The sequence below is a fragment of the Bison bison genome, unplaced genomic scaffold, assembly GCF_000754665.1.
Source record: "Bison bison bison isolate TAMUID 2011002044 unplaced genomic scaffold, Bison_UMD1.0 scf7180017864218, whole genome shotgun sequence".
Lineage (NCBI taxonomy): Eukaryota > Metazoa > Chordata > Mammalia > Artiodactyla > Bovidae > Bison > Bison bison.
The window spans coordinates 4143698-4168632 of record NW_011494790.1 but is presented as its reverse complement, the minus strand read 5'-3'; the positions used below and the strand labels follow the sequence as shown (position 1 = coordinate 4168632).

Here is a 24935-nt window from a genome sequence, read left to right as displayed (position 1 = left end):
ACCTGGAGAATCCCCATGGACAGATGAGCCAAGAAAATGTTTGGGCTTCCCTGGTGGGATCAGAAAGTAAAGAATCTGCCTGCAATGTGGGAGACCTGGGTTCGATCCCTCAGTTGGGAAGATTCGCGGGAGAAGGGAATAGCTATTCACTCCAGTAATTCAGGCCTGGAGAATTCCATGGGGTCACAAAGAATCGGACATGACTGAGCAACTTTGAGCTTCCCTGGTAGCTGGGCTTCCCTGGTGGCTCAGCTGTTAAAGAATCCTCCTGCAATGCAGGAGACCCTGGTGGTATTTCTGGGTCAGGAATTTTCCCTGGTGAAGGGATAGACTACCCACCCCAGTATTCTTGGGCTTCCCTGGTGGCTCAGATGGTAAAGAATGCACCTGCAATGCAGGAGACGTGGGTTCAATCCCTGGGATTGATCCCCTGGAGATCCCCTGGAGGAGGGCATGGCAACCCACTCCAGTATTCTTGCCATGGAGAATCCCCATGGACAGAGGAGACTGGTGGGCTACAGTCCATGGGGTAGCAAAGAATCTGACATGACTGAGCGACTAAAATCAACACACTGACTGAAGACTAAGTTGTTAATTAATTATTAAACTAGACACTAGTCTCTTGTCAACTGCTAAATGGCTGATACTTACATTATTATTATGAATTCTTCATTCTTTGCCCATTAATTTATGTTATTTAACTTTATGATATAATTGTCTATTATGTTATGACTCTGTAGAATAGATATAATCAATAGCATGAATTTTCATGATAAAGGGTTTTAGCAAAACACTTACAGAATACTGCTGTGTATATATTAATTAATGGTAAGAACTGAGCAACATTTTACAAACTGAATATTTGTATTTATCTTGTACCTTAAGTGTACATTTTAAGAGGAAAACAGGAGAATTTATGTGATTTCTTTCCCCGTGCTGTATTTTGTGTGCATCTAAAAAACATGTAAAACAGTATTATTTAATACTTTAGAACCTACATCTTTCAGTGTTTTGTGGCCTTCACAATTTCATGCCCTAAAAAATGCACAAAGTGGAATGTTTTCCTGTACTAATTATAAGAATATTCAAGGAGGTATGAAAAAACATGTATATGTATATATATATATATACTTGCAGCTAATTGAATTTTTAAAAAATCTCTACTGTTATTTTGTATTTTATGTAGTAAAAACAGTTCAATAAAATATATTAGCATATTCTTTAATGTCTTCGGATATATAGTCCTACACTTCCAATTGATTTTTCCCTACATTTTTTATATGTATTTGGACAGCAAATCCTTTTTTCTCAGTAAGTGATCTTGGGCAAGTCAGCCTTCTTAAGATCTAGTTGCCTCATATAAAAAAACGAAGTGCTTAGACCACATAAATTCTAAAATCTCTTTGAGCTTTAAGTGCAGCTCTGTGATTATATAAGATAAATGTAAAATCAAATTTTATTCTTATTTGAAATCAGTAGTGCTAAGTTTCTGACTTAAAAAATACGCAAATTTTAATATTTGGAATTTTTAAGTGTTCAGTCAGTTCAGTCACTCTGTCATGTCCGACTCTTTGTGACCCCATGGACTGCAGTACGCCAAACTTCCCTGTCCATCACGAACTCCCGGAGCTTACTCAAGCTCATGTCTATTGAGTCGGTGATGTCATCCACCCATCTCATCCTCTTTCGTCCCCTTCTCCTCCCATCTTCAATCAGTCCCAGCATCAAGGTCTTTTCAAATGAGTCAAGTTATTCACATCAGGTGGCCAAAATATTGGGGTTTCAGCTTCAGCATCAGTCCTTCCAAACTGCGGGGGGGAAGAACAGTAATTGCTGGTTAATACTACATTACTCAGTTACTCTCATAGGAAAATCGATGGTGCGTAAATATTCTTACACGTAGCTACTTGCAATAACATTTGTAATACCAAAAATGTAAAACCAGAGGATATTTGGTTCACTGTTCTTTTTATATAGATGTTCTTTTTATATATATGATTTTTATATAGATGAAGATCTGACACAATTGATATACCATTATACCAACTGGTTGGTCTTCAAGATCACTTAGGTAAATCATATGCTGGCACCTTGAACATTCTCCCTCTCACATGTACATAATTAGCAGCCCTGCTTCCAGAGTCAGTACTGTATTATCGGTTCAGCCAACTACCTCTGCTTCATCATTTTAGACAGATGGTTTTTTTCTCTTCATAATACCTTTTAATTGCCCAAAACTCTTTTATCTTTTTTAAGGCACTACTTTAACATTTATTCAATTTAGGATCAGAATGTTTGGCCTTACATAGTCAACCAAATTTTAACTTCCTCTTGCCTAATTTTTTGCAGACAAATGATAATTCCTTTGCAGTTTTCTTAAAAAGTCTTTATGTTATTACAATTACTGAAACATTCTCTGAATGCCAACTACCAAAGACGCAAAGATGAATTTGACTTTCTTTACTCTCCAGTATCTCCAGTTCCTTCTTAACATATAGTAACTAAAATGGGACACAGAATTCAATAATTTAACTAATGTATTCATTCAACAATGTTTTGTTAAATATCCACTGGGCACTATTCTAGACATTCAGCATTTTCAGTTAGAACATTTTGTGATGATAGGAATGTTCTGTATCCACTCTGTCAAGTATCATAGCCACTAGACACATGTGGCTATGGAGTCCTAGAAGGGGTCTCAGGAACTGAATTTTCAATTTTAATTAATTTAAATTTGAATAGCCACATGAGGCTCTTAAGGCTTTTGTATACCAAAGAGAGGAAACAATAAAAGTAATAAAAAAAATATTTTGAAAAATAAGTTATTGCTGTTAGTGGCTAAGTCGTGTCTGACTCTTTGCAACTCCATGGACTGTAGCATGCCACGCTTCCCTGTCCTTCACTGTCTCCCGGATTTTGCTCAAGTTCATGTCCATTGAATCAGTGATGCTGTCTAACCCATCTCATCTTCTGCCATGGGTAATTTAAATGAGTGGTAAAGGGGACTAAAACAGGAAGATGTAATCTCTGTACATGCTGGAGTAGGAGGAGGGGAGGGCGGCAGGGATAGTGAGGTACAGCCACTTCATAATAAGAGTGGTCAAGGAAAGATGGCCCCCCTCTTTGAATGACATTTGATCTGAGACCAAATGATGAGAAGACTACAATAGAAGGAATCAGAAGAGTATTTCTAGGAGGACCAGCAAATCCAAGTATCCTGAGCAGAGAACAAGTTTAGTGTATTGCGGAACAGAAAGAAAGCCAGTGTGTGTCTGAAGCATTCTGTACCAGAAAGAGAATGAGGCTGGAGAGAGAGGCAGGGGCTAGGTCACAAAGGTCACTGTTGACCATAGGGGAAGAGGAAACCATTACAGTCTTTTGAGGAAAACAGTAACATGATGCCACAGTATGTTTTAAAAGAGCTCTCTGATAGAACAAAGTAAGGCAGGGGGCCCAGGTAACAAGCTATTCCATTTGCCAGTTTGGTCTAGAGTGATAGCAGTACAAATGGTGAAAGTGAAATAATTCTGGATATATAGAATTAATATAATAAATTGATTACTTTTAAAATATGACATGTCATAAACCCTTTACATTTTAATATAAAGTTGAATTTTTATTTAACAATCTAACATTGCTGACAGTTACTCAACTCTGATAATGTTCACTATTGTTATTCATCATATAAACAAAGAACTTTCATAACATCAGCATGCTGCTTAGTCACTTAGTCGTGTCCAACTCTTTGTGACCCGATGAACAGTAGCCCACCAGGCTCCTCTGTCCATGGGATTCTCTAGGCAAGAATACTGGAGTGGGTTGCCATTTCCTTCTCCAGGCATCATCGTGGTTCATCAAATTTTGATAACTCAGAAAAATGCGCTAATAAAAGCCTTGCGTAGTGCTTGGCTTTTTTAAAAACGGCTTTCATTTTTACCATATTCTGCAAATAAGATTTATCACGTTAGAGTTATGAGCTGATTATGTGATGTCTGCATCTCGATAAATTATTCCTGGCTTTCTACTTATGTGCAGTATGTGTGGTTTATTGCAGAGAGTAAAGCTGAGAAGAATTCCAATACACATGTTCATGTAAGGGCTATACACATGGCTAGTCAGTGTATATAAGGGTTTTTTTGTATCCTGTCCCTAGTGTCTTGGCATTACTTTTATTATGTCTGCAGTACTCATATAGATGAAATGCCACAACACATTCTTTTACTATTGTAGCCTCAATCGGCCTTTTTTTTTTTTTAAGAGAAAGCAATTACCATCATAAAAATTCCTTACTGGGGAACTTTCCATATTGCGTTATCATTCCATGAGTCTAATAATAGTGGAATATAAAGAAAAAAATGTTATAATACTAAAATATCTAAAAAAGGCTTTTGAGGTCTCTATAATGAGAAAACACCAAAAGTCTGGAGGAGGAGAAAGAAGGAAAAAAAGAAGTAAAGTCAAGTTTTTTAGACGCCTGGTATTTGTTAGAGATTTATAAATCATTGCTTAGCTAATTTGCAAATCACATGCACCTTTACTAATGTCTAAACACAGTTAAAGAACTCTCAGTCTGTTATCTATGGGGAGAATGCTAATGCCTGTAATTGGTCATTGCCTGACCCTTATGTATTTTTATTTCTATCCTGGTAGCCCTGTCTGCCTAAAAGCTAATTCTGTGTTTTCTGTGAAATCTTGCAGTGGTGTTATCAGGGAGATTGTGTTCCTTTTGGCACTTGGCCCCAGAGCATAGATGGGGGCTGGGGTCCCTGGTCACTATGGGGAGAGTGCAGCAGGACCTGCGGGGGAGGCGTCTCCTCATCCCTAAGACACTGTGACAGTCCAGCGTAAGTAGCTAAAGTAAGCCGGAGCCAACAAAAAGACACAGTTGGAAATGATTCAAAGCTGTGGTTTCACATGTTATCTGTAAAAACGTTTCTCCAGTGAGCCAAGTGCTTTCTTCAGAACAAGCAATAGGCACAGGAAAGTGGAGGAGCCTTGTTAGACAGACTTTCTTTTTCTTCTTTTCACCTTACTATGTAACTAAAAAGAAAAGAAAAGCATTGTGTATCTATCCCAGGTACAGCCAGACTTTTCATCTAGTAATAATCAGATAGATTTCCTCCTCCAAAAACTACTGAATTATGGATGAAACCAGGTCTGGTCTTAGCTACATTACCATTATTCCCAGGAAACCTAAGGTCTTTTCACATGTCACATAAAATTATTACTGCTACATTAGTATTAAAAAGACCAATGAGAGCACTTCAAGGGTTGAAATGCCTTGATTCGCATCACAAATCACAATGAAAAGAATACTGCCCATGTGTTAAAATAGTTTCCATTCACATGCCCCCATTAATCATCTTCCGGAACTGCCACCACTTTTCTCCTCATGACTGTTTTATGCAGGTCAGACTGCTCCTCTCCCACCACTCTTTCTCTAGCCAGAGTCCTCCTGGCATAAAGCCAGCCCATCCTTATTCCTTGCTAAGCTGTATTGCTTCTCCCTCCCACCAGTGCCCATTACAGGTGGATGATTTCTCTACTTGGTCTTTTGTGTCCTACCAGAGACTAAACTGCTCCTTAGCTGCTTCATGTCAAGTGCTCCCATTTTTGTCTAGAACTCAGGTTAAGGACCTTCTTTCTTGACAATTATTTGGTGCAAAATGATGTTACAATATCACCTCTGCTTTTTCCCCCTGCTGGGGTAAAAAAATGGTCTATTTTAATTTTTTCCTATTTTAACTTGGTAACCCTGTCTTTGGTTCCTCCCTCTAAATGTGTCTTCTTTTTTCTTCTTTTTCAGTTTGAAATTGTTTCCCTTTGTATTACTTCTGTTTTTTCATTCTGTTAAACAGAGCTCACTGTCACCCACTCATAAACAGCAGTGCCACCACTATTCCCACTGCCTTGTTTTTCTCTGACCAACCCATTTCTCCCATCCTGGCTCAGGCTGGGCCATTTTTTTCCCTTGTTTGAAGTCAGCATTCACTGGCATTCAAAATATATTCAAAGTGTAACTCTAATTATCTCATTTGTAATTAATATCAATGAGATAATTGATAATGTAATAAATTGATAATAGTTACCAGTGAACCAAAATTATACTTGAGACTTGATCTTTTTAAAACAAGTACAGAATAATTAAGTTCAGCTCCAAGCTACTGTAATTTAATAACCAAAAGTGTAAAACCCTATGGTAATAAATAATATACCAAAATACTTAAGAGAATGACTTGGACCACTTTTGAAACAACAAGTTAGTTTTTTCCATTCAAATATTACATGCCAAAATAATAGCATATGACTTTCTCTAATGTTAAATACTCCAGAAATTAATTTATGTAAAACAAGTATTTAACGCCCTAATTGAATGTACTGTAAAGTATCTATATAATACAAGCCTATCTGATGTTTAGATTTAATTCTTTTAAACTTTATGTAATATTTGAAATGAGATAGAAATTTATTTCTGCATTATATACTCTGAACTGAAGCTATTTCCAGAAAGTTATTTAGTGTCTTCTCCTTATTTCTAGTCTATAAAAACAAACTTTCCACTTCCTACTTGATAAACATACAGTATCAGATTATGTGTTTTGTTGAATATGATTAAAATGGCTTTTCATTATAAATGATTTTTAAACTCATTGTGTTGAACTGAATACCTGTTTACTATGTTAATTAGAAAGTACATTGATTTAATCACATTTTCTTAAGAATGTATGTATCATCACAATTAATAGCCTTATAAAATTATTCATAGTAAATTGTCTTAATTTTTAACAGCCATAATCATGATTGCTATCACCATGATTATTATTTTAATAACTAATAAAATGACAAATCTTTTATTTTCTTAAATGTCAATATGTTTTCATCAAACAATTTATGTACTCTTTATGTGGTTGGATATATTATATTCACGTGTTAAACAAAATGTGTTTTCAGACCTTCAGGAGGTGGAAAATATTGCCTTGGGGAAAGGAAACGGTATCGCTCCTGCAACACAGATGTAAGTAAAACCAAATTCTGCTATGAAAAGTTAGCTTACATTTCCCCTAGAGCAGGGAAACTTTTTAAACTGTGAGCTAGTTTGATCAGAAATCCATGTGTGTGAGGGTCACATGAATTTTTGAAATTGGATGGAACCAGCCTTTCAGGTCCATCAATTCCATCGACAAGAGTCAGAGGAAGCTCCAGCACTAGGAACAAATATGCTGTCCTGAAAAGGAATCAAGATAGAGACACACACACCCTGAACTTCCTAGCCCGTCATTACTCACAACCTTGCCACCATTATCTTTCTTGAGTTCAAGAAATAAGGATTAATCTTATTATGGCCTTTATTCCATTTTATGTTTGCCACTTCAAGAAGTCCCAGACTTCCACATCATTCCTCATATCTTTCCATTCAATTCCATAAATCTTTGCATATCCCTGCTGTTTCCTATCCCTTCCCAACCACTGAAACTCTTCTATGCCCCCAGAAACTTGTGATTCATCATCGGCACAATCCCTTATATCTTGAAGTCTCTGAATTTTCTTTCCTTTTACCTTATTGTTCTAATGGAAACTGGCTTTCCTCTGAAGATACTGCTTCCTTTGCAGGCCTCTAAAGTTTTCTCCCCTAGCCCATGAATGAATGGGCCTGGAAGTGAATTGACTGTCTTCTTTATATCTTATTGCTACTGCTACTGCTAAGTCACTTCAGTCGTGTCCAACTCTGTGAGACCCCGTAGACGGCAGCCCACCAGGCTCCCCCGTCCCTGGGATTCTCCAGGCAAGAACACTGGAGTGGGTTGCCATTTCCTTCTCCAATGCAGGAAAGTGAAAAGTGAAAGTGAAGTCGCTCAGTCATGTCCGACTCTTAGTGACCCCATGAACTACAGCCTACCAGGCTCCTCCGTCCATGGGATTTTCCAGGCAAGAGTACTGGAGTGGGGTGCCACTGTCTTCTCCGTTATATCTTATTAGTGTGTGTTAATTGCTCGGTCATGTCCAACTCTCTGTGACCCTATGGACTGTAGCCCACTAGGCTCCTCTGTCCATGGGATTCTCCAGGCAAGAAAACGGGAGTGGGTTTCCATTTCCTGCTCCAGAGGATCTTCCCCACCCAGGGATCGAACCTGCGTCTGTTGCATCTCCTGCATTGCAGGTGGATTCTTTCCCACTGTGCCACCAGGGAAGTCCATACCCAGACATTATATCTTATTACTCCTTCCTTTCTCCCATCTAAAAACCACAGCTTTTAATTTGTTATCATATCATGAGACTATTACCCACATTCCCACACTATTCCTCATTCATATGCTCTTCTGTGTTTCCTGTGTCTCCTGCATTGCAAGTGGATTCTTTACCGCTGAACCATCAGGGAAGTTGTCCCCTATCTTTCCCTGGATTATTCTAAATAGCTTTTTCAGTGAGTTTCCTGATATTACTCTTGCTCCCTACAGTGCTCAATATAAGAGGCAGAGTTTCAGTGTATTTTACTCAACACTTTTCAGTGGCTCTCTGTTTTACTTAAATCCAAACTCATACAGAGGTCTGCAAGGCCTGCACAGTCTGGCCTTCTGTTACTTCTCTGAACTCATCTTTTACTGTTTTCCTCTTTATTCACCTTGCTGCAGGCACACGGTCTCCCTCCTTGTATATGCCAGGCATGCTCCCACCTTAGGGCTTTTGCACTGGCTGTTCTCTTTGCCTTTTATACTCTTCCAACCCAGATATCTACATCACCAACTCCCTTACCTCACCTTTACTCAACTGATCATCTTCTCAGTGAGGCCTAATCTGAATACTGAATTTAAAATTGCAACCCTCCCTTCTCCCTACAACCCTGGGATTCCTAATCTTCCTTACCCTACTCTATTTCTCCTCATATTGTTGCTAACACACTCTTATTTATAGCTTATGATATTTAGTTCTATTAATTTATTTTTAATAATACATGTAGCTTCAACTTAATAATTAGATGTAGCTTCAATTACAATGATTGTATTAAATTTCCAGCATTAATTAACAAGTAATTGAGTGCCTACTTTTATCAGACAGTGCTAGAGTGAGAGAGTCTATGCCTTCAAGGATTTTATCATTTCTTAGGAAGTCACAGAAAATCACAAGGCAGGGTGACAAGTGATATGATAGAATAAGTATGGAATACTATAAAAACATGTGGAATTGGCACATAGACTAATTAGGGAGTTAAGGATTTCTTCCTATAGGAAGCTAAATACCTGAAGGGCAAATTGGAAAAGAAAAGAAGGAAGAGACATTGAGAGCTTTCTAGGCACAAATAAAATTAAGTGCAGGTTAAAATTTAGTCTCAGATTTATGCTTTAGATGAAAATGGGTTAGAGAAAGGTGAGACTACAACATAACAGCAAACAAATCAAGAAAATTTGAGGATACTGGTGAGCCATGCACGGTACACTAGGGAATGACAATGGAGCCTATAAAGAGGGCGAGCAAGGAGAAAATTAGATAGCTAACTCTGAAAAATCCATAAAAATTAAAGAACCAGGGTTGCAGGATAAACAGGGTAAAAGAGATAGGAAGTCAGGGGATCCAAGAATGGAATGTATTAATATTTGAATTTAAGATGTGAGAAGTGAGACTGTTCTCATTGAGGTCAGATCTAGAGTGTGGTCATGAGAGTGCATGCTCAATGTTGAATGGAGGTCAAGGAGTTCAAGGACTGTTAAGGGTAGGGAGTTTGGGGAGTCTTCTATGTGGGTGACATTAGGACTTGGAGCATATAGTGAAACTGTGAAGTAGGTATGAAGCTCTTTAACCAATGACAGGAAATGGTCATCATGAGGTTAGTAAAAATCAATGATGAAACCAAATAGTGATTTGGATGAATAACATAAATCTCGGGAAATAGAGGTTTTATGCGTGAGAAGAAGGGAGTCCTACTGTATATTAGACTGTGTTAGGTAGGAGTGTGAAAGCCAAACCCACCTCTCAATCCCCATCTATTTCTGTTATATAGTTGTAGAGGTGGGCCCACATTTTGGGCCTAATAACACAAGTGCTATATAATATGAATAATGTATGGTAGGTAATAAAAAAACAGATAAAGACACACCAGACACACATGCCAAGCTTGTTTCATTTTACCCATATTTTATATGCTCAGATTTTTTATAAAGCTTACTATTGGTCACTTGACATTTCTTTTAGTATCTTTGTCTTCTGGTTCAGCTTTCAGCAAATGTTAAGGAAATATATTTAACAAACACACTCACACACACACATATATATATATATATATATATATCATGGATATGCAAATAATGTTTTTTAATTAACCTTGTCTCTACTAGTTCAGAATTTGAGACAATTAAATTACCACACCAAAATTTATTTTCATGCTATCCAAGTTAATAAAGCTATCTGAGCATAAATTGTACAAGCTGGAGCCTTTTAAAATTTAATCTAATACATGAAAATTTAAACTTTCTAGACACATAATCTAGCCCAGCACTGTCCAAGAGAATGTTCCTCAATGATGGAAATATTCTATATATGCACTGTCCAATGCATAGTCAAATTAGCTGTTGAGCACTTGAAATTCATCTAGTGCAACAGAAGAACAGAATCTTTAAGTTTAATTAATTTAATTTAAATAGCCACATGTGGCTAGTGACAGCTGTATTGGACAGCACAAAGCTAGTCTAGCTTTGCAGTAGAAAACTAATTATTATAAAGAAGATTGTATTTGTTATTCCCAAATTTCTAATTTATCCTTCTCCCTTCTTCTTTTGCTAACCTTAAGTTTTTTTTTCTATGTCTGTTGAGTCTATTTTTGTTTTGAAGGACCTACTGTATAGAACAGAAGATTATATTCAATATCTTGTAATAACCTATAATGAAAAAGAATCTGAAGTATATATACAGATAGATATAACTGAGTCACTTTGCTCTATAGCTAAAGCATTGTAAATATAATATTAAAAAAAAACAATAAAAAAGACTATAAATAGTATGTATAAAATTCTTTAATCAAATCAATCTTAGTTCATTTTAGAAACAAATGTGAAACTTCTGTTTTTGGTAATGACATTACTGTGACAGAAAAATTTTTTTAGATTGCTGAATAAGATTTTTTTTTAACATTTTAAAATCAGCAAAGAGCTGACCAGATAGTAAGGAAAATATCCTAAGGTCATATTTTTTTAAAGGAAACTGAAAAGCATCAAAAAGGGAGCAACGGAACAACTAAGGTACTTTTCCCTGACAATATTCAGAGGAAGAGAACAGATAAAGTACTCCCATGTGTCTGTCTTAAGTATATGACAAGTTTTTACCAAAGCTTCTTCCCTGCTTCTTCAGCAGACTTCCTTCATGTTTTGTTGGTCAAGACGCCACATGCCCACCCTTAACCCAGTCACAAGCAACAGGAACGATATTACCATACTGGTTTCAGCTAATCCAGATAAGTCCTTAAAATGGGGTTAGAGTCATCTTCTCTGAGAAGTAGATTCCTGAGAAAAAATTAGAATTCTGTTTAGAAAAGAGACAGGAGCCAGAGATCAAATAACAAACATTCACAGGATCATAGAGAAAGGGAATTCCAGAAAAACATCTGCTTCTTCTTCATTGACTACACTAAAGCCTTTGACTGTGTGGACCATAACAAACTGTGAAAACTCTTTAAGAGATGATAATACGAGACCATCTTACTTGTCTCCTGAGAAACCTGTATGTGGGTCAAGAACAACAGTTAGAACCAAACATGGAATGACTGACTGGTTCAAAATTGAGAAAGGAGTACAACAAAGCTGCATATTGTCATCCTGTCTATTTAACTTATATGCAGAGCACCTTATGCTGAATGCCAGGCTGGTTGAGTTACAAGCTGGAGTCAAAATTGCCAGGAAAAATATCAACAACCTCAGATATGCAGATGATACCACTTTAATGGCAGAAAGTGAAGAGGAACTAAAGAGCCTCTTGATGAAGGTGAAAGAGAGGAGTGAAAAAGCTGGCTTAAAACTCAATATTAAAAAAACTAAGATCCTGGCATCCAGTCCCATCACTTCATGGCAAATAGAAGGAGAAAAGGTGGAAGCAGTGACAGATTTCCTCTTCTTGGGCTCTAAAATCACTGTGGATGGTGACTGTAGCCATGAACTTAGAAGATGGTTGCTTCTTGGAAGGAAAACTCTGACAAACCTAGACAGTGTATTAAAAAGTAAAGGCATCACTTTGCCAACAAAAGTCCATATACTCAAGGCTATGGTCTTTCCTTGGTGGCTTAGTGGTAAAGAATCTGTCTGCCAAGCAGGAAACTCAAGTTTGATCCCTGATTCGGGAAGATCTCCTGGAGAAGGAAATGGCACTATACTTGCCTGGGAAATCCCATGGGCAGAGGAGCCTGGAGGGGTACAGTTCCTGGAATCGCAAAAGAGTTAGACACGACTTAGCGACTAAACAATAATGGTCTTTCCAGTAGTCATGTACAGATAAGAGAGTTGGACCATAAAGAAGGTTGAATGCCAAAGAATTGATGCTTTCAAACTGTGGTGCTGGAGAAGAGTCTTGAGAATCCCTTCAATAGCAAGAGATCAAACCAGTCAAGCTTAAAGGAAATCAACCCTGAACATGCATTAGAAGGATTGATGTGAAGCTGAAGCTCCAATACTTTGGCCATCTGATGCAAAGAGCTGACTCATCAGAAAAGACCCTGATGCTGCAAAAGACTGAAGACAGAAAGAGAAGAGGACAACAGAGGACGAGATGGTTGGATGGCATCACCAATTCAATGAATATGAACCTGGGCAAACTCTGGGAGATGGTGAAGGACAGGGAAGCTTGGCATGCTGCAGTCCATGGGGTCTCAAGGAGCCAGACATGACTTGGTGACTGAACAACAAGCAAGCAAAAAAAGTAGGGACTGATAGATGTTGAGTATACCTCAGATTCTGCATTAGAGCTCATTTAGTTTCTATCTTTCAGCAACAAAAGTAGTAGCAGCAGTAACAGGACTTGTACCAATAGCAATACCAGTAGTACCAGCAGCAACAGTAGTAGTAATAGTTATAGCTGCTGCTAACATTTATTGAGCACTTTCTACATACTAGACCTATTATTTTAACCATATTTTCTGTACTCACCACTCCTCAGTGGTGAGTTGACTTGTAGGATAATTTTAATTTCCATTTGTTCAATAGAAATCTAGAAAAACTATGCTATAAGCTTGTATTATAGTCTGTGTTTTTACAGCCTTGTTTCTACAACACAAATTAGTTCATAAGTGATTTATTTTGTGCCACTAAGAAATACAGCAAAGTACATTACTGAAGTCAAAATACATTTTGATTTTATACAGCTGAATAGCAAATGAAACTATGAAAGTATGATAACACATTTATAAGAGACTTGGAAAATTTAGAACAAGGTTGTGTATATTTCTACTATATATCAAACTTATTTTTTAAGTAGATAAATTAAGACTTTTTTAGTTGGAGTTTCAATATCAAACTCTCAAAAATTAATAAGATGAATAATACAGAAAAGTGGAAGGGCATAGTAGACCTTAAAAACATCATGAACCAATTCAACATAATTAAGATTTATATAATTTTCTTGCAACAGTAGGATACAAGTTATATTCAGGTTCCCATAGACACTAAACTAGGAGACATTGGAACACATCCAGGGACATAAAACAAGGTGCAAAAATTTCATTGTCTAAAGGTATTGAAATCATACAGAATCTGTTCTCTTATCACTGTAGAAGTATGTTAGAAGTCAATATCAAAAGATATTTGAAAATAACCCACATATTTTCAAGTGTAATGTGACATTTAACAAGAGAGATCTTTGACTTAGCCATTGAAAGCCACAATAAAGTTAGAAGACTGAAAAAACACAGATGGTGGTTGCAGAGAAGAAAACATTTAAGGGAGAAATTAATATCAAAGATACCTTAAAAGCCCCATGTATTTAAAAAAATTAAATGTTCACTTTTAAATGATGAGTATGTCTAAGAATCTATTAATATAGCAAGGAATATTAGAAAATATTTGTAATGGAATAAAAATGAGAAGAGAATTTACCAGAATTTGTTGCATGCAGCTGAAGCTGCTTAATGCAACTAAATACAACATGGAATCTTGAATAAAGTATGAAAACAAATAATGGCCACTACCATAACATTTTGTGAAATTGAAACAAAATTTGCACGTTAGTTAATAATACTGTATGACATTAATTTCCTGGTTGTTTTTTTTTTTTTACAACAGTATTTCTTTATATTCTTAGAACTGGATTAGAAGTTTCCAGCCTCATTCAAATTTTCTTTTAAAGATCACTAAGATAGTAAACTTTCTAGTCCTTTAACAGTAATATTAGATGCCAGAATACATGAAACTGTATCAAACTTTTGAGTGAATATAAATTAGAAATTAAGCATTCTTTTCATACTAAGTCAAACAAGTGGAATCAAAATGTTATAAATTTTTTAGCTAGGCAAAAGTTCATAGGTTTTCTAATATATATATATATCATATTATACATACTATTTATATATGTGTGTGTGTACAAAAGCTTTTCTACTGCTCTTGATGAAGGCTTGAGAAAGAACAACAAAAAAAGATACAAAAATTGGAAAACATAAACTAAATGAAAGGGGAGTACTGAATATGAAATAGAATAAGTGAAACAAACTAGATAAAATCCTCATATAGTCCAGTTGTTTTTAAACATGGATGCTCATTAGAAACGCATCTGGAACTCTGGAGAAAAAAAGCAATACCTGGACATTTGTATTTTTCAAAAATTTCAAGATAATTCTGATATGCATCAGGATTTTTAAAAAGTGATTACCAGTTTTCCTATTAAATGGTAGTTTTAGTGATATAGAATTATATTATTTTCTGTTGACCAATCATAATACAATGTTATTAAGTGGATAATAGTTAAATAATCACAGTAGTAAAAGACGTTTATCAGTTTTCACAATCAATAGTCAGACAGAAAAGATAATTACAGTTGCAAGCTATAATGGAAACATGATTAACCTAACAGTGTAAAATGATTACATACAATTTGGGGGTTTAAGTAGAGTGATGTGGTAAGTGGAAGTACATACATGCACATGTTTCATCCACCCAGCCAGCCTATGTCTTTTGTTGGTACTTTTAATCCACTTATATTTAAGATAATTATTGATATGTATGAGCTTATTACGATTTTGTTAATTTTCTTGTGTTTATTTTGTGTAGGTCTTTTACTTCTCTCATGTTTCTTGAAAGAGGCAACTTATAAATTGCCTCAGACAGAGAATCTCAGTCTGTAAGATTTTTAAATAAAGCGAGCTGTAAAATTGGTCTGACCACTCTCAGCAGCAGCATGACCAGCCTACAGGCCAAAGCTATCACACAATAGACTCTGAGGCTGGCTGTCTGCATCAGGGTGTATTAGACGTGTAGTATGTTCCCTGTATTAGGAACCTCTGGCTTCTAGACAAGGATTCTTTCTATGATATTCACATCATGGTTTCTAGGACAGAATAGCAGGTAAAGACAAGAGCTGTGGCAGGAACAATGAATATGCTTCTTGGCTTGAAGCTACTGAGAAACTAAGGGATTGAACCCAGGTCTCCCACATTGCAGGCGGATTCTTTACCAGCTGAGCCACAAGGGAAGCCCTAGAAGGCATCTATTAAAGGCAAGATAATTAGATGAAGTTTGGTCTCATCATTAAACAGGAACTTCAAGAGAATATTTGCAATCATAAACTAATCTAATAGACGTGGTCTTATGGAACTTGGGTTTGGAGAGCAGAGCTTTATTGAAGCTGTGATGCTGAGGGTTCGTTGGTTGAGGACAGTTGCCCTCTTTGAACTTAAATGATTGATAAGGTCCTTGACAGTGTTTATAAATGAGCACAGGTAGGAGCTAACATGATTATCCAGTAGTGCCATTATGAGAAATAAAGATCCAGATATATACTCAGTCTTCTAAAAGTGTTTACTCAAGTACTGCTCAAAAAATACTTTATTTTGTGTATGAAATCTCCTTTTGATTGGCATAAAAGAATATTGAGTTATGCAGGCATTTCTGCTTTCCTGAGAAACTTTTCACTGCAGTCACTTAAAACTATTATGTAAAATGTTCTAAGAGGGTAAAAATTGGTGTACATAGTATTTTAAGTAGAAGAATTTATACATCAGTGTGTTAAATACTCAAACTTGATTTTTGTCATGGGTAAAAAATATACCTACATTAAGGTTATAAGCCAAACTTTATATCAAAGCCTAAAGAGGAAATATTAGCTACAATACAAAGAACTTTTCTACATTTCTAAAAAGAGCATTCTGGTATTGTTAGCTATTTTCCAGAAAATCCTTAAGTTTTTCTTTCCATACTATTTGTGATTTGCCTGTCTGCTTTGAAAATGTGACTAGGATAGAACTTCTGGTGAAAAACCTAAGCTCCACCTTGGTTAGGATGAAATCATATTATTTTACATCTTAAGCATCTCATTTCCTCCTTTATTTTATGCATCAAAACTATAAAAAATTATGGAGACAAAGGATTTTCCAGTTCACCTGTGGTCTGTTCTAAAATTTAAGCATAGGTTATGTAGTACATGGGTATTTTTTTCAGTAAGCTTTGCTAGAGGTGCATGCTGTCTGCAGTTCTTTACTTCCATTCATTGCTTAAGGTCAGTTAAATGGTGTTATTGCCTTGGTGATACACAGGAAAAGTATAGCCTATATTCAGAGATAAGACTATAGTGAAAGAAGAATTGACTTAAATTTAATCCTGGTTGCTGCTATTTTACCCTGGCAAGATACCTAACATCACTAAATTTTGAAGGAACACCTGTATAAATAGAGTATATCAAACTTGCAGGTCTGTTTGAGAATTAAAAGAAGTAACACTTTAATTAGGCTTTCCAGGTGGCTCAGTGGTAAAGAATCCACCAGCCAATGCAGGAGACACAGGAGAAGACAGTTTGGTCCCTGGGTTGTGAATATCCCCTGGAGTAGAAAATAGCAACCCACTCCATTATTCTCACCTGGAAAATTCCATGGATAGAACAGCCTGGCAGGCTGCAGTCCATGGGGTTCCAAAGAGTCATGTGCAACTGAGCACAAACACTTTAAAACATCTAGTGCTATTCCTAGTACTTAATCTGTACTCAATCAGTGCAGCTATTACCGTATACATTTATGCTTTAGAGATTACAAAGTACTTTTGTATATTTTAAAAAGTACTCATTAAATCTTCAAATCACTTTTATAAAGGGAAAGACAGGGTTGGTTTTTTGTTTTGTTTTGTTTTTCTGACCTTGCTGGGTGGCATGTGGGATCTTAGTTCCACCAACCAGGGAACCTGTGCCCCCTGCATTGGAAGCACAGTCTTAACCACTAAACTGCCTAGAAAAGTGCCTTGTTTGTTTGTTTTTTTTAATATTTTTAAATGAGGAACTAAAGCTTAGCAATAGGCTAGTGCCGTGGAAAGGATTCAATAAGGCATAGAATTTCCGGATGCTGCTCTAACCTTCTTAAAAAAGATGGAGCCTTTGGGAGGTGGGTGTGGCAAAGTAAGCTCTGAGTTTAGTCACCTTTGACATTGTCTTACTGCCAGTCTAACCTTAACCTGCAGCAGAACCAGATAGCTGAGAAAATTATGAAACTACAGACCTTACCCCCAGGGAAAGGTATGGGGTAAGTGATGACAAAGTACAGAGTTGATCTATTAACTAACAGTGTTGTAACTGTGTCCCAAGTTATAATTAGAAAGCAAATATGTATCAACCACATTATTCTTATAAGTACACTTCAATACACTTATAAAAGTTTACTTTCATGTATACGTATGTATGTATGTGTCTATATATATATATATATATATAAGATGCCAAAAAATAGAAGAAGCAGTGCCATTAACCTTTAGGTTAGTATGAATTTTATATTGTTATCTTGTTTTGAGAAATAAAGACTAGCTTTAAGCATAGAAAAAAACTTGCTTATTTTGTTCTTTAAAGAGACATTTCTAAAATCACACAGTAAAAATTTGATTCTTAACATATTTAAAGGCTTAGAGAAAAGGGCCTAGAGAAGGCAATGGCACCCTACTCTAGTACTCTTGCCTGGAAAATCCCATGGACAGAGGAGCCTGGTGGGCTGCAGTCCATGGAGTCACTAGGAGTCGGACACAACTGAGCAACTTCACTTTCACTTTTCACTTTCATGCATTGGAGAAGGAAATGGCAATCCACTCCAGTGTTCTTGCCTGGAGAATCCCAGGGATGGGGGAGCCTGGTGGGCTGCCATCTATGGGGTCGCACAGAGTCGGACACGACTGATGCGACTTAGCAGCAGCAGCAGCAGCAGAGAAAAGGGTCATGCTATGGATAGAAAACATTTAAATAAAATACAGGCTATACAAGGCATAGAAAAACAGCTTTAATTTTGAAAACTTGTATAAGAGACTATAATATCAAACATGAGATTGAGATTTAAATTTTTCTAGACAATGTAGGATTATCAGACTTTTGTTTCTTCAAAAGTAAAAGTATAGCGAAATTGCTCCCATAAAACTAGGAACTATTTGGGAGAGAAAAGATGAGAAGTTTACATTTAAACTGAGATTGATATTCCAGTGTTCCTCGCAGCACTTTTTACAATAGCCAGGACATGGAAGCAACATAGATGTCCATCGGCAGATGAATGGATAAGAAAGCTGTGTAATATTCCACACAATGGAATATTACTCAGCTATTAAAAATAATGCATTTGAATCAGTTTTAATGAGGTGGATGAAACTGGAGCCTATTATACAGAGCGAAGTAAGTCAGAAAGAAAAACACCAGTACAGTATATTAACGCATATATATGGAATTTAGAAAGATGGCAATGATGACCCTATATGCGAGACAGCGAAAGAGACACAGATGTAAAGAAGAGACTTTTGGACTCTGAGGGAGAAGGCGAGGGTGGGATGATTTGAGAGAATAGCATTGAAACATGTATATTACCATATGTGAAACAGATCGCCAGTCCAGGTTCGATGCATGAGACAGGGTGCTCAGGGCTGGTGCACTGGGATGACCCAGAGGGATGGGATGGGGAGGGAGGTGGAAGGGAGGTTCAGGGTGGGGAACACATGTACACCCATGGCTGATTCATGTGAATGTATGGCAAAAACCACCACAATATTGTAAAGTAATTAGCCTCCAATTAAAGAAACAACTGGGGTTGAAATGATTCATTACATATATTGAACACTAAATTTAACCTTGGAAATGCCTTTGTGAATTTTTTAATGAGATAATAAAACAGTTTCAGATAATTAAGAAATCAGTAATTTTGTTTGGAACTTATAAGAGAGGCATGTGGTATCTTTATGTATATGACACCTGTCTGGGTGAATGAACAAAATATGTCCCTTTTCACAATCCCATGTCAAGTACATGCCTTGCTAAGCAAAGCAAGGGTCAGAATCCAACCTCCACTTCTGCTTCTTCAAATAATAGGGTATTAAGTGGCTAAAAATATGTTTCTATCGTGGAGAGAAAGAACATTAAATTTGGGCAATGTATAAAGTTGGTCTAGTGTAATAGTGAAGAAATACGAGTGCATTTGGGATGCATGTAAGAAAGAAAGAAAAAACAGAGGGTAGAAAAGAGAAAAGGCCAACAAAATGCTCATTTTGCTGTTTTTCCTGAGGCTGTAGGAATCCTCCTGTCTTCCTAGCCTTCCCATTTCTTTTAGGAAAAAAAAGAGGAAAGGGAAAAGTGGGGGGAGAGGACCAAGTTTTTATTCTCAGCTTGATTCTCACTCTTTATGACCCATAAGACAGAGGAAGTAAAGAGTCTCTTGTTGAGGGTGAAAGAGGAGAGTGGAAAAGCTGGCTTAAAACTCTGTGTTCAAAATCATGGCATCCAGTCCCATCACTTCATGGCAAATAGGTGGGGAAAAAAGTGGAAACAGTGACAGATCATATTTTCGTGGGCTCCAAAATCACTGCAGCTGCTGAATGGAGCCATGAAAATAAAAGACACTTGCTTCTTGGAAGAAAAGTTATGACAAACCTAGACAGTGTATTAAAAAACAAAGATATCACTTTGCTGACAAAGGTCTGTATAGTCAAAGCTGTGGTTTTTCCAGTAATCATGTATAGATGTGAGAGCTGGAAGGCTGAGCGCCAAATAATTTATGCCTTCGAACTGTGATGCTGGAGAAGACTCTTGAGAGTCCCTTGGACAGCAAGTCAGTCAATCCTAAAGGAAATCAGTCCTGAATATTCACTGGAAGGGCTGATGCTGAAGCTGAAGCTCCAGTACTCTGGCCACCTGATGCAAAGAGCCAACTCATTGGAAAAGACCCTGGTGCTGGAAAAGACTGAGGGCAAGAGAAGAGGGCAACAGAGCATGAGACGGTTGGATGGCATCACTGACTCAATGGACATGAGTTTGAGCAAACTCCGGGAGATGGTGAAGGACAGGGAAGCCTGGCGTGCTGCTGTCCATGGGGTCACAAAGAGTCAGACACAAGTGAGTGATTGAACAACAACAAGAAACTTAATTCAGTATTTGCAGAATTTTCCTCATTTGCAAACATTGGGATGTATTGCTCTTGAAGGTAAGGGCATTTGGGGTGTATTTTGCAAATGAAAAAAAGAAGGCACAAAGAGATCCCAGGACTTTCCAAGGTCACCTTATTTTTTGAAATAAAATGAAGATTTCAACTCTAGTAATAGAAAAGCCCCAGGACAGTTTGTCAGCGAAAGCTGAGATTTCTTTTTGTAGCAATTTTATGCCCCAATGAATTAGTCTTTTTCTTTTTTTAGATTTATCTACCAATAAAAAGTATTGTGAAGGGAGATTCTTGCAATCTGTCAACATGATTGGAAGCCTAAGATAGTCCATAGAATGTGCTAACATACACATTTCTCTAAAAAAAAAAAGTGATGAAAAAGATGCTAATATTAAGTTTTTTTGTATATTTGAAAATACTAAGATCAAAAGACATTACTTTGCCAACAAAGGTCCGTCTAGTCAAGGCTTTGGTTTTTCCAGTGGTAATGTATGGATGTGAGAGTTGGACTGTGAAGAAGGCTGAGCGCCGAAGAATTGATGCTTTTGAACTGTGGTGTTGGAGAAGACTCTTGAGAGTCCCTTGGACTGCAAGGAAATCCAACCAGTCCATTCTAAAGGAGATCAGCCCTGGGATTTCTTTGGAAGAAATGATGCTAAAGCTGAAACTCCAGTACTTTGGCCACCTCTTGTGAAGAGTTCACTCATTGGAAAAGACTCTGATGTTGGGAGGGATTGAGGGCAGGAGGAGAAGGGGATGACAGAGGATGAGATGGCTGGATGGCATCACTGACTCGATGGACATGAGTTTGAGTGAACTCTGGGCGTTGGTGATGGACAGGGAGGCCTGGCGTGCTGCGATTCATGGGGTCGCAAAGAGTCAGACACGACTGAGTGACTAAACTGAACTGAACTGAACTGAAGATCAAAAGATACCGAGACCTGCAGTGTTGCTTTCTAGATTTATGTGGGGCCCTGCTGGTTGCTTTTTAGAAGGAGAGGATGCTTGATTAGTGTTAACACTAAGAAGCTGAAAACCTGTCAAGCTTTACATAAAAAATGTGTTGCCTATGCCTATTTCCTGTTACATAGTGTCAGCATTTATTATACTTAAGTAATTTAAAAAACATTGCTCCCTAAACTCGTCACTATTCTTAAACAAAACAAAAATATATTTTATGGAATTTTTCCTTAAGAAATTACTCTTTGATCTTTCTCATTCTTTGCAGCCAGAATATACAACTCCTCATAAGCTTATTTCTAATCAACACAGATTCAGAGCATCCACTGAAGGAAAAAGTTAAATTAAAATATAACACTAGCTGATATATTCTAGAAACAGAAAGGTATGGAATCAAGTCCCCAAGTCTGCTGCAGTTTCCAATTTATGAGACCTTCCATCTTCCATGTTATTTTGTGAATTTCCCAAACAGATTCCTGCCTCAGACCCTTTGCATTTAATGTTTCCTGGAACACTCTTTTAAAGATATGTACATAAGTCATGTCCTCAATTTTTAAACTCTGCTTCAGTGCCACCTTATCAGAGACGATTTTTCTTAGTCTACCATTTAAAACAACTTCCCCCAACCTCCACCTAACTACCATCTTAGTACCCTGCATTATTTTTCTTCTTTCTCATCTCCAACTGACTACAGTAAGCTCCATGAAAGCAGGGACCTAATCTGTTTTGTGTATTGTATTATCTCCAGAGCCTAGATCATATGTGATACATAAAATATTTTTTTATATATTTGCTGAATATAAAAAAAGACCCTTAAGGTCAGTTCTTGGTGCCTGGTTTTAAAAGTACTAATGATAATTTATTATGTCCCCATAAGAAAGCCATCAAGGTCCAGATACCTTTCCATTAGGGATTAGATTTGTTCAGAAGAAAGGCGCAAGATCAATGGATTATGGGAAAACAGATTTTGGCTGAAAGAAAGAACTGGATAATAATTGTGGTCATCTGAAGAGTATTTTATGTATCTTTCTGTAGATTATACATAGTGTATGACCCCTATGGGGATAATTGTACAGGAAGTTTAAGCATTTTATGCAAATTATATTATAATCTGACATCAGTTCTTTAAAGTGTATGATTCTGTGTTGACTCAAAAATTAATAGGTGAGTTTGGTTCTTCTGCACAATGCTGACATACAGATGTATCTATATGATAACATCCTGAATCAGGGGTTGGCAAATTGTGCCTGCTGGGTCAAATTTAAACCATCGCCTCTTTTTGTAAATAAGATTTTAGTGGAACACAGCCCTATCATTTACATATGGTCTGTCTTCTTTAATAAGTGTAATGGCACATTTGAGTAGTTGTAACAGCTTATTATATAGGCTCCCCAAGTGGTGCTGGTGGTAAAGAACCTGCCTGCCAATGCAAGAGAAGAGATGTGAGTTCAGTCCCTGGGTCAGGAAGATTCCCTGGAGGAGGAAATGACAACCCACTCCAGTATTCTTGCCTGGAGAATCCCAGGGACGGGGGAGCCTGGTGGGCTGCTGTCTGTGGGGTCGCACAGAGTTGGACATGACTAAAGCAACTTAACAGCAGCAACAGAGCTAAAAACCTATGTTGTTATTGTAGCATTTACAGAGTCCAGTGGAAGTCCCCACTCAGATGAAGGAAGTATCTTTGCTCATTGAAACTATTACTAAACAGACTAATAACATATAATTTATTCAGTTGTAAATTGGGTTTATTAATTATAACTACCTCAAGAGTGGTGAGAGAGCTTATAATAGATCTAAAGACCTCTGAACAGTGTGCCATGGAATAGGTACTTACTGAATGCTTAGAAAAACGTAAGTATGTGTTGTTATTGCTAATATTTTTATTATGCTGACCTTGGGAGTGGTTATCACAAGAAAAGAATAGGTCAGAAATCTAATAAAATGTTATCCAAGTATGTCATTAAACTAATATTCTTCTTTTGGACTTTTTACTTCTCTGCTGTTTAGGATAATAATTACAAGATGGTCAAGAATAGGATTTTTGTTTTGTTTTGTTTTGTTTTTTGAAGTGAGTGTCCCTGAACTTTGTTTATTTCAGGGCTTTTTTTTTTTTAACCAATTTTTATCTATGAAATGTTAACTTGTATGCTTCTATACAGTTCCTTGCTTTCATCCAGGATGACCTTTATCCAACTATTCCCAAAATTGACCTTTTCTTTTCTTTCCCCATGTCTTTACTTGGCTTAATTCTTTTTTTTTAATATTTATTTTTATTTTATTTATTTATTTGGTCATGCTGGGTCGGTCTCAGTTGTGGCACACAGGATCTTTTATTGCAGCGTATGAGATCTAGTTCCCTGAACCTGGCCCCCCTGCATTGGGAGCATGGAGTCTTAGCCATTGGACAACAGAGAAGTCCTGGCTTCATTCTTAATAGAAGTCTGTTTTCTTTCTTAACCAGCTCAATTCCTATAATATTTTAATATTTTATAATGTTATAAAGAATAAGTATGTATGACACTTTTATTATAATTCTTGTGATACACTCAAGATTTTCTTCCTCAACAAATATTTCCCTGATTCATTTGACACGTCGATCTTTCACCTATATATAACACCTGTAGACAACTTATAATGTGCTGTCATATACTTATTGCCTCAGATAGGATTGTGGTTCTTCAATTTTTGTATTTTACTCCAAATAGATTGAAAGACATGCCTGGATGAAGTTTTAGGTGGTTGGTGCTTTGCAAATACTTAAATATTGTGTGAAAACTTGTATTTCAAATTACTTGTGTTTTTTAAAATTGAGGATATTTTTTTTAAAACTAGTCTTGCTGCATACAAAGCCACTGATAACCTTGGTCATTTTCTGGGGTTTACTGAAAATGTCTTGTAATGAGAAGCATTTCTTTATTCCAAAAATTAGCACATCATGAAACAAAAGATGGTGGAAGCATATCTTTCTAGTGTGATGCATTACATAGCCTATGTGAATAGTTCTTTTTCATTTTTTTAAAGGGCAAATATGAAGGATAATTTGATAAGTAAAACCATTGGATTTAGCATTGCAGTGTCATATTTTAATGTGCAGAAAATATCTTAAAATGCAAGGCTCATAACAGAATGTAGACTTGCTGCCACTATTTTCAGAATCTTAGGCTTTAAACTTGATATGATAGAAATTCAAACCTTAGTTCAGTTCAGTTCAGTCGCTCAGTGGTGTCCGATTCTTTGCGACCCCATGAACCTCAGCACGCCAGGCCTCCCTGTCCATCACCAACTCCCAGAGTCCACCCAAACCCATGTCCATCGAGTCGGTGATGCCATCCAGCCATCTCATCCTCTGTCGTCCCCTTCTCCTCCTGCCCCCAATCCCTCCCTGCATCAGGGTCTTTTCCAATGAGTCAACTCT

At 36.9% G+C, this 24935-nt stretch overlaps 1 protein-coding gene across 3 annotated transcripts in view; it reads left to right on the top strand.

The window, feature by feature from the left end:
• Positions 1 to 24935, top strand: part of ADAMTS6 (ADAM metallopeptidase with thrombospondin type 1 motif, 6) — a 286481-nt gene that overhangs the window by 177097 nt on the left and 84449 nt on the right. For 2 of the 3 annotated variants that reach the window (XM_010845524.1, XM_010845525.1), the window contains exons 13-14: positions 4699 to 4844; positions 6952 to 7015. In XM_010845524.1, coding sequence (XP_010843826.1) covers positions 4699 to 4844; positions 6952 to 7015 — 210 coding nt within the window. The remainder of the gene's footprint in view (positions 1 to 4698; positions 4845 to 6951; positions 7016 to 24935) is intronic. The other variant, XM_010845526.1, reaches the window with a different exon arrangement.